The following is a 10,180-nucleotide window of genomic DNA, read 5'->3' as shown; positions in this document are numbered from 1 at the left end:
AAACGTGGGAAGATTTTTCAATAAATAATCCTAACTCAAATCTCTCCTTTACCTCTTTGTTTTGGCCCACCATACCTGCATTGAAAGATATTACTTTCCACCATTTGGTAAGACTGTTTGAAATTCTTTTACTGCAGCCAAAAATCAAGTAAAATGACAAGTTTAAAACAATTTTTGAAAAGAGAGATGGGGCTCATCTTTAGAGCTGTGTGTTGTGACTACTGAGCACTTTTAATATGGCTAGTCTGATTTAATATGTGCTGTAAGTGTGAAAATAATATTGCATATATTACTAATTTTTTTTTTTTTTTGAGACTGAGTCTCGCTCTGTCATCCAGGCTGGAGTGCAGTGGGGCCATCTCGGCTCACGGCAACCTCCACCTCCCAGGTTCCAGCAAATTTGCTGCCTCACCCTTCTGAGTAGCTGGGACTACAGGCGCGCACCACCACGTCCAGCTAATTTTTTGTATTTTTAGTAGAGACAAGGTTTTACCATATTGGTCAGGCTGGTCTCGAACTACTGACCTCAGGTGATCTGCCTGCCTCGGCCTCCCAAAGAGCTGGATTACAGGCGTGAGCCACCACCCCCGGGCACTTTTGTTGTTTTTTATGCTTAGCTCTTATGAGATGACCTGGTCCTTTTAAAAAAGCATCTTTTTTTTTTTTTTCCATTATTTGGAGGTTTGAAGTGAATTTGGCAGGATTCATTAAACACCTTCCAGTGTCTGTCATTTACCACCTCAACACTCAGTGATGACTGCATCCATTTCAACTCTGCACATTCTTTTCTAAGTAGCTTTAACTATGTTAAATCATTGAAATTCTTAGGTCTCTTCTTGGGAGGTTTACACAACTGCTTAGCTATGAACTATATAACATTTTTATGACACTATCTCTAGTGGCATGAGCCATTACTAGGTGGAAATAAGTGAACTCTGTGAACACCTTGCAGTTCCCATGTTCCAGGGTGCCTCCACATGGGACTACTATAGTGTTGCTAATAATCATAAAATTAAAAGGGCAGGACTTGTGTGGACCTAAAGGGTAGCCTTGGACATTAAGGCCTCATAGAAAAGGTAGAGCTCAGCCTGGCACGGTGGCTCACGCCTGTAATCCAAGCACTTTGGGAGGCCGAGGCAGGTGGATCACAAGGTCAGGAGATCGAGACCATCCTCGCCAACATGGTGAAACCCTGTCTCTACTAAAACTGCAAAACCTAGCCAGGCGTGGTGGCATGTACCTGTAGTCCCAGCTACTCAGGAGGCTGAGGCAGGAGAATCACTGGAACCCAGGAGGCGGGGATGGCAGTGAGCCGAGATCTTGCCACTGAACTCCAGCCTGGGCAACAGAGCAAGACTATGAAAAGAGAAGAAAAAGCTCTGGATTCTGGATTCTCAGTTCTAGAGCTTAAGGGCCTTGATCATTCATTGGACACAGAACATGTCAATCTGAAGTTTTCAGCAAATGAGCTTAGAGCTCGCTGAGAGCCCCTCGTTGACCCTTCCGGTCCCTCCCCCTGTCCCCTGCCAACAAGAATCTTTCCCGCCTTCTCTAAGTCCTCTCAGGCCAGCCTTGGTGGGAGGCTCCTAGGATTCGCTCCCTGCCCTTCCCACCTTAGGGAGGCCTCTGAGACAGACTCTTATTCCCTCAATAAAGAGACAGACTCTTATTCCCTCAGCGGCCAGCTCCTCGCCTCCCCTCGGCCGTAGCCACCTCAGTGGCCACCGTCTTCACCGTGGTTGTCTCAGCCCACTCGCCACCCCAGTTGACGCACTGCTGGTGTCATGTCTGCCACAGGGGACCCACACCCGACCCAAGGGGACCAGGAGGCCCCGGTAAGCCAGGAGGGAGCACAAGCCGAGGCGGCCGGAGCTGGTAACCAGGAGGGCGGCGACTCCGGCCCCGACAGCAGCGACATGGTGCCTGCGGCCGAGGTGGTTGGAGTCGCAGGGCCCATGGAAGGCCTCGGGGAGGAGGAGGGTGAGCAGGCGGCAGGCCTGGCCGCAATGCCCCGGGGCGGGAGCGCCGAGGAGGACTCGGACATCGCGCCTGCGGCGGAGGAAGAGGAGGAGGAGGAGGAGGAAGAGGGGAACGAGGCGGCCAACTTCGACTTGGCGGTGGCCACCCGTCGCTACCCGGCGGCGGGCATTGGCTTCGTGTTCCTGTACCTCGTCCACTCCCTTCTCCGCCGCCTCTATCACAACGACCACATCCTCATAGCGAACCGTCACCTCAGCCGCCTGATGGTCGGGCCCCACGCTGCTGCGCCCAACCTCTGGGACAACCCTCCCCTGATGCTGCTGTCCCAGAGGCTGGGTGCAGGGGCCGCAGCCCGGGAAGGCGAGGGCCTGGGCCTGATCCAGGAGGCCGCGTCGGTCCCAGAGCCTGCAGTGCCAGCTGATCTGGCCGAGATGGCCAGGGAGCCCGTGGAGGAGGCCGCAGAGGAGCCCTCGGAGGAGGCCTTAGAGGAACCGGACACAGAGGAAAGGGCCACAGAGGAAGCGACCGCAGAGGAGGCTGTGGCCCCCGAGGGTAAGGAACGGGCTAGCAGCAGCAGCGGGGGAGCGGGGATCCATGTGTCCGAGGGCTCTGGGCAGGGCCGCGGTGCAGGCACAGCTGGTGAAGCGGGTGGTGAAGGGGGTTCGGAGCCTCGGGTGGTGAAGCAGGAGTCGGGGCCCTCCTGAAACTTAAGGCCGAATGTGTCCCAATGAGTTGAAGCCCAAATCTCTAACGACATCCATGGTTTTGAGAAAACTTGTTGCCCTCTACCAACCTATATTTGATAGGAGATCTGAGATCATCGATGCCATTTGTGAGCCCACAGATGAATGGCGGGGTAGATAGGGGTTCAGGAGGGAGCTCCGTAGGAAACAGAAGGGACGCCCGAAGGAAAAGAATAGGTAAATGGGAGGCAGGAATCCTTTTTGGTACATGGCTTTTCAAAGTGTAAAGATTCGTAGAAAGTTGATCCCCCAAATGATGAAGTGATACAGGAGCCCTTGGTAAAAATGAAACATTCAGGGGTGAGGAACCAATGAGCTTCACCATAGAATTTGTCTTTTGAGGTAAACAAAGATTTTCCCAACAAAGTTCTGACCAAAACACCGTAGAATGAGATCAGACCCGATGATTCACATCTCTTCTTCTCCAAAGAACTAGAAATATTCAGCAGCTTTGGGTGGGAGATTTACTGGAAAAAAGGGAAATAGTGTCCCTGTGAAAATGATCAAGCAGCAGCAATCTGAGGGCCATGGAACTGTTGTGAAAACCAGTAGGAAGGTGCCCAGTTATTCCTTCCTTAGTTAACTCTATCCTGCTTCTCCTGGGGGTGGAGTAACTGAATGCCGCGGCTAGTTATAAATTGGGCTATATTTTCTGTGAATGTCTGGTGCCAATGTGTGTGTTATTCTTCCCTAAAGAAGTCACTAAATCTCAGCCCGAAAAGTGGGATGAAGAGGCCCAAGATGCTGCAGGCGAGGAAGAGAAAGAACAAGAAAAAGAGAAGGATGCGGAAAACAAGGCAAAGAACTCCAAAGGGACCTAGACGCAGCAGAGGGGAAGCCGAGAAAATCCAGGTATCTGTGTATAGCTTTGAGAATCACTCAACTATTCCTGGCATTTACACGTTGCTGACAGTTTTATTGAACAACAAAAAAAATTCTCAGTAAATTAAGTAAGAAAAAGTTTAAAATTAGTTTAAAAATTCAATTTAACTTACTTAAAATGTTACTAGAATATTCATGTACCTAGTAATATGAACTGCAGTGTGTTCTGAAATATACTTTTTGACTACTCATTTGTGTGTGCTGAGGTCTTTTGTCCTCTAGCTGCAAGACTACTAACAAGTGGCAAATGTATCAGACCTACTACCAAGACCAATATTTGTGTAGACAACAGTTGCCAGACACAGCCGCTAACTTGGCTGGGCCACGCATTAATTGGGCCTTCATTACTTGACCACAGAAATGCAGTCTCCCATACTAATTAGGAGACAACTCAATGCCTTTTACAAAGTGACTACTTACAAATAGCAAAAAGCTAAGAATTTCAAGTAGGACCACAATCAATGACTAATACCTAAATATTTATTTAGCTATACATTTTGGTATTTTATGTCACAGTCAGATGAAAAGAATGTGTGTTTATCACTGAATTGGTAATGAAGTCTTAAGGTATATCTGTCTTTGAGTGTATTTAAATGGTTAACATTTTTCTTTCTTTCCTTCTTATTTATTTATTCATTTTGCATTTTCACAGCCGTATATTTCAAAACGGCTTCTTTCCCACATGGTAGATATGGAAACTAAGGGTCTGGGAGGGTAAGGGACGATCATTTGTGGAACCAGCACAGGCTGTTGAAGCTTGAGAGATTTATTTAAATCCCAGAATGGCCCCTCATGTAAAAACAAAAACAACAAGCTTTTCTAGTGCTAGGCAGACAAGGTTGGTGTGATCATTTGACTGAAACCTTCAGTTCCACAAGCACCCTGATATCCAAGCTTGTGAGTTACAAAAGGAAAAGATGGTCTTCTCTACTTGTTTAAGATATAGCACACAAATGTTGCAGATATACATAGAGCTGGCCATTTTCTTCTATTTAGAAAGTCACTGGTGCTGGTTAATGTTGTACTATTGTTTATTTTCTCTCATTTCATCCCACAGTTGGGAGGAAAAGAAGACTCTGTTGTTCATTGTTTTTATTTTTTTTTCAGATGCCTGTGGGAATTTTAACACATATCATTACAAAGTTCGTTACATCAAAAGTGATTCCCAGTGACATCTAACTTTCATGGATGTATTTGACAGTGTTTGTTCAAGTTAAAAATAAAAGTTTGTTTTAAATGAATAAACTGAAATGTGGGAAGATTTTTCAATAAATAATCGTAACTCAAATCTCTCCTTTACCTCTTTGTTTTGGCCCACCATACCTTCATTGAAAGGTATTACTTTCCACCATTTGGTAAGACTGTTTGAAATTCTTTCACTGCAGCAAAAATCAAGTAAAATGACAAGTTTAAAACAATTTTTGAAAAGAGAGAGATGGGGCTCATCTTTAGAGCTGTGTGTTGAGACTACTGAGCACTTGTAATATGGCTAGTCTGATTTAATATGTGATGTACGTATGAAAATAATATTGCACATCTTACTAATTTTGTTTTTTTTTTTTTTTGAGACTGAGTCTCACTCTGTCACCCAGGCTGGAGTGCAGTGGTGCCATCTTGGCTCACTGCAACCTCCACCTCCCAGGTTCCAGCAGTTCTCCTGCCTAACCCTCCCGAGTAGCTGAGACTACAGGCACGCACCACCACACCCAGCTAATTTTTTGTAATTTTAGTGGAGACAGGGTTTTACCATATTGGTCAGGCTGGTCTCGAACTACTGACCTCAGGGGATCTGCCTGCCTCGGCCTCCCAAAGTGCTGGATTACAGGTGTGAGCCACCACCCCCGGGCACTTTTGCTGTTTTTTATGCTTAGTTCTTATGAGATGACCTGGTCCTTTTAAAAAAGTATCTCCTTTTTTTTTTTCATTATTTGGAGGTTTGAAGGAATTTGGCATGATTCATTGAACACCTTCCAGTGTCTGTCATTTACCACCTCAACACTCAGTGATGACTGGATCCATTTCAACTCTGCACATTCTTTTCTAAGTAGCTTTAACTACATTAACTCAGTGAAATTCTTATGTCTCTTGGGAGGTTTTCACAACTGCTTAGCTATGAACTATATAACATTTTTATGACACTATCTCTAGTGGCATGAGCCATTACTAGGTGGAAATAAGTGAACTCTGTGAACACCTTGCAGTTCCCATATTCAGGGTGCCTCCACATGGGACTACTATAGTGTTACTAATAATCATAAAATTAAAAGGGCAGGACTTGTGTGGACCTAAAGGGTAGCACTGGACACTAAGGCATCAAAGAAAAGGTGGAGCTCAGCCGGCCACAGTGGCTCACGCCTGTAATCCAAGCACTTTGGGAGGCCGAGGCAGGTGGATCACAAGGTCAGGAGATCGAGACCATCCTGGCCAACATGGCGAAACCCTGTCTCTACCAAAAATACAAAAACTAGTCGGGCATGGTGGCCTGCACCTATAGTGCGAGCTGCTCAGGAGGCTGAGGCAGGAGAATCACTGGAACCCAGGAGGCGGGGATTGCTGTGAGCTGAGATCATGCCACTGCACTCCAGCCTGGGTGACACAGCAAGGCTCCATCTCAAAAAATAAAAATAAAAAAAAGAAAAGGAAAAGCTCTGGATTCTGGATTCTGAGTTGTCCTAGAGTTTAAGGGCCTTGATCATTCATTGGACACAGAGCATGTCAATCTGAAGTTTTCAGCAAATGAGCTTAGAGCTCGCTGAGAGCCCCTCGTTGACCCTTCTGGTCCCTCCCCGTCTCCTGCCAACCAGAATCTTTCCCGCCTTATCTAAGTCTTCTGGGGCCAGCCTTGGTGGGAGGTTCCTAGGATTCGCTCCCTGCCTTTCCCACCTTAGGGTGTCCTCTGAGACAGACTCTTATTCCCTCAATAAAGAGACAGACTCTTATTCCCTCAGCCGGCAGCTCCTTGCCTCCCCTCGGCCGTAGCCACCTCAGTGGCCACCATCTTCGCCTTGGTCGCCTCAGCTCGTTCGCCACCCCAGTTGACGCGCTGCTGGTGTCATGTCTGCCACAGGGGACCCACACCCGACCCAAGGGGACCAGGAGGCCCCGGTAAGCCAGGAGGGAGCACAGGCCGAGGCGGCCGGAGCTGGTAACCAGGAGGGCGGCGACTCCGGCCCCGACAGCAGCGACATGGTGCCTGCGGCCGAGGTGGTTGGAGTCGCAGGGCCCATGGAAGGCCTCGGGGAGGAGGAGGGTGTGCAGGCGGCAGGCCTGGCCGCAGTCCCCCGGGGCGGGAGCGCCGAGGAGGACTGGGACATCAGGCCCGCAGTGGAGGAAGAGGAGGAGGAGGAGGAGGAGGAGGAGGAGGAAGAGGGGAACGAGGCGGCCAACTTCGACTTGGCGGTAGCCACCCGTCGCTACCCGGCGGCGGGCATTGGCTTCGTGTTCCTGTACCTCGTCCACTCCCTTCTCCGCCGCCTCTATCACAACGACCACATCCTCATAGCGAACCGTCACCTCAGCCGCCTGATGGTCGGGCCCCACGCTGCTGCGCCCAACCTCTGGGACAACCCTCCCCTGATGCTGCTGCCCCAGAGGCTGGGTGCAGGGGCCGCAGCCCGGGAAGGCGAGGGCCTGGGCCTGATCCAGGAGGCTGCGTCAGTCCAGGAGGCTGCGTCGGTCCCAGAGCCTGCAGTGCCAGCTGATCTGGCCGAGATGGCCAGGGAGCCCGCGGAGGAGGCCGCAGAGGAGAAACCCGCAGAGGAGGCCGCAGAGGAACCGGCCGCAGAGGAACCGACCTCAGAGGAGGCCTTGGCCCCAGAGGGTAAGGGGGCTAGCGGCAGCAGCGGGGAAGCGGAGATCCATGTGTCCGAAGGCTCAGGGCAGGGCCGCGGTGCCGGCACAGCTGGTGAAGCAGGTGGTGAAGGGGGGGTCGGGGCCTGGGGTGGTGAAGCAGGCGTCGGGGCCCTCCTGAAACTTAAGGCTGAATGTGTCCCAATGAGTCGAAGCCCAGCTCTCTAACGACATCCATGGTTTTGAGAAAACTTACCGCCCTCTACCAACCTATATTTGATAGGAGACCTGAGATCATCGATGCCATTTGTGAGCCCGCAGATGAATGGCCGGGTAGATAGGGGTTCAGGAGGGAGCTCCGCAGGCAACCGAAGGAAAAGAACAGGCAAATGGGAGGCAGGCATCCTTTTTGGTTCATGGCTTTTCAAAGTGTAAAGATTTGTAGAAAGTTGATCCCCCAAATGATGAAGTGATACAGGAGCATTCAGGGGGTGAGGAACCAATGAGCTTCACCATAGAATTTGTCTTTTGAGGTAAACAAAGATTTTCCCAACAAAGTTCTGACCAAAACACCGTAGAATGAGATCAGACCCGATGATTCAGATCTCTTCTTCTCCGAAGAACTAGAAATAATCAGCAGCTTTGGGTGGGAGATTTACTGGAAAAAAGGGAAATATAGTGTCCCTGTGGAGATGGTCAAGCAGCAGCAACGTGAGGGCCATGGAACTGTTGTGAAAACCAGTAGGAAGGTGCCCAGTTATTCCTTTCTTAGTTAACTCTATCCTGCTTTTCCTGATGGTGGAGTAACTGAATGCTGCTGCTAGTTATAAATTGGGCTGTATTTTCTGTGAATGTCTGGTTCCAATGTGTGTATTATTCTTCCCTAAAGAAGTCACTAAATCTCAGCCCGAAAAGTGGGATGAAGAGGCCCAAGATGCTGCAGGCGAGGAAGAGAAAGAACAAGAAAAAGAGAAGGATGCGGAAAACAAGGCAAAGAACTCCAAAGGGACCTAGACGCAGCAGAGGGGAAGCCGAGAAAATCCAGGTATCTGTGTATAGCTTTGAGAATCACTCAACTATTCCTGGCATTTACCTGTTGCTGACAGTTTTATTGAACAACAGAAAAAATTCTCAGTAAATTAAGTAAGAAAAAGTTTAAAATTAGTTTAAAAATTCAATTTAACTTACTTAAAATGTTACTAGAATATTCATATACCTAGTAATATGAACTGCAGTGTGTTCTGAAATATACTTCTTGGCTACTCATTTGTTTGTGTTGAGGTCTTTTGTCCTCTAGCTGCAAGACTACTAACAAGTGGCAAATGTATCAGACCTACTACCAAGACCAATATTTGTGTAGACAACAGTTGCCAGACACAGCCACTAACTTGGCTGGGCCACGCATTAATTGGGCCTTCATTACTTGACCACAGAAATGCAGTCTCCCATACTAATTAAGAGACAACTCAATGCCTTTTACAAAGTGACTACTTACAAATAGCAAAAAGCTAAGAATTTCAAGTAGGACCACAATCAATGACTAATACCTAAATATTTATTTAGCTATACATTTTGGTATTTTATGTCACAGTCAGATGAAAAGAATGTGTGTTTATCACTGAATTGGTAATGAAGTCTTAAGGTATATCTGTCTTTGAGTGTATTTAAATGGTTAACATTTTTCTTTCTTTCTTTCTTATTTATTTATTCATTTTGCATTTTCACAGCCGTATATTTCAAAACGGCTTCTTTCCCACATGGTAGATATGGAAACTAAGGGTCTGGGAGGGTAAGGGACGATCATTTGTGGAACCAGCACAGGCTGTTGAAGCTTGAGAGATTTATTTAAATCCCAGAATGGCCCCTCATGTAAAAACAAAAACAACAAGCTTTTCTAGTGCTAGGCAGACAAGGTTGGTGTGATCATTTGACTGAAACCTTCAGTTCCACAAGCACCCTGATATCCAAGCTTGTGAGTTACAAAAGGAAAAGATGGTCTTCTCTACTTGTTTAAGATATAGCACACAAATGTTGCAGATATACATAGAGCTGGCCATTTTCTTCTATTTAGAAAGTCACTGGTGCTGGTTAATGTTGTACTATTGTTTATTTTCTCTCATTTCATCCCACAGTTGGGAGGAAAAGAAGACTCTGTTGTTCATTGTTTTTATTTTTTTTTCAGATGCCTGTGGGAATTTTAACACATATCATTACAAAGTTCGTTACATCAAAAGTGATTCCCAGTGACATCTAACTTTCATGGATGTATTTGACAGTGTTTGTTCAAGTTAAAAATAAAAGTTTGTTTTAAATGAATAAACTGAAATGTGGGAAGATTTTTCAATAAATAATCGTAACTCAAATCTCTCCTTTACCTCTTTGTTTTGGCCCACCATACCTTTATTGAAAGGAATTGCTTTCCACCACTTGGTAAGACTGTTTGAAATTCTTTTACTGCTGCCAAAAATCAAGTAAAATGACAAGTTTAAAACAATTTTTGAAAAGAGAGAGATGGAGCTCATCTTTAGAGCTGTGTGTTGTCGCTACTGAGCACTTGTAATATGGCTAGTCTGATTTAATATGTGCTGTACGTATGAAAATAATATTGCATATCTTACTAATTTTTTTTTTTTTTGAGACTGAGTCTCACTCTGTTACCCAGGCTGGAGTGCAGTGGCTTGGTCTCAACTCACTGCAACCTCCGCCTCCCAGGTTCTAGCAATTCTCCTGCCTCAGCCTCCCGAGTATCTGTGACTACAAGCGGCTGCCACCATGCCCAGCTAATT

The 10,180-nt window shown here is 47.0% G+C and overlaps 2 protein-coding genes across 2 annotated transcripts; both read left to right on the top strand.

Annotated features, from left to right (window-relative positions):
* Positions 1–1,525: 1,525 nt before the first annotated feature.
* LOC100442901 (cancer/testis antigen family 47 member B1) lies at positions 1,526–4,889 on the top strand. The gene is made up of 3 exons (XM_024240860.2): positions 1,526–2,532; positions 3,420–3,575; positions 4,713–4,889. Exons 1-2 carry the CDS (start codon positions 1,785–1,787, stop codon positions 3,542–3,544), a joined length of 873 nt encoding a protein of 290 aa, XP_024096628.1. The 5' UTR covers positions 1,526–1,784; the 3' UTR covers positions 3,545–3,575; positions 4,713–4,889.
* A 1,529-nt stretch (positions 4,890–6,418) lies between these two features.
* LOC100939002 (cancer/testis antigen family 47 member B1) lies at positions 6,419–9,708 on the top strand. The gene is made up of 3 exons (XM_003779719.5): positions 6,419–7,425; positions 8,284–8,439; positions 9,577–9,708. The coding sequence occupies exons 1-2, from the start codon at positions 6,660–6,662 to the stop codon at positions 8,406–8,408; spliced, it is 891 nt and encodes a 296-aa protein (XP_003779767.1). The 5' UTR covers positions 6,419–6,659; the 3' UTR covers positions 8,409–8,439; positions 9,577–9,708.
* Positions 9,709–10,180: the final 472 nt, after the last annotated feature.

The sequence above is a fragment of the Pongo abelii genome, chromosome X, assembly GCF_028885655.2.
Source record: "Pongo abelii isolate AG06213 chromosome X, NHGRI_mPonAbe1-v2.0_pri, whole genome shotgun sequence".
Classification (NCBI taxonomy): Eukaryota; Metazoa; Chordata; class Mammalia; order Primates; family Hominidae; genus Pongo; species Pongo abelii.
This window is presented reverse-complemented; position numbering and strand designations above follow the sequence as displayed.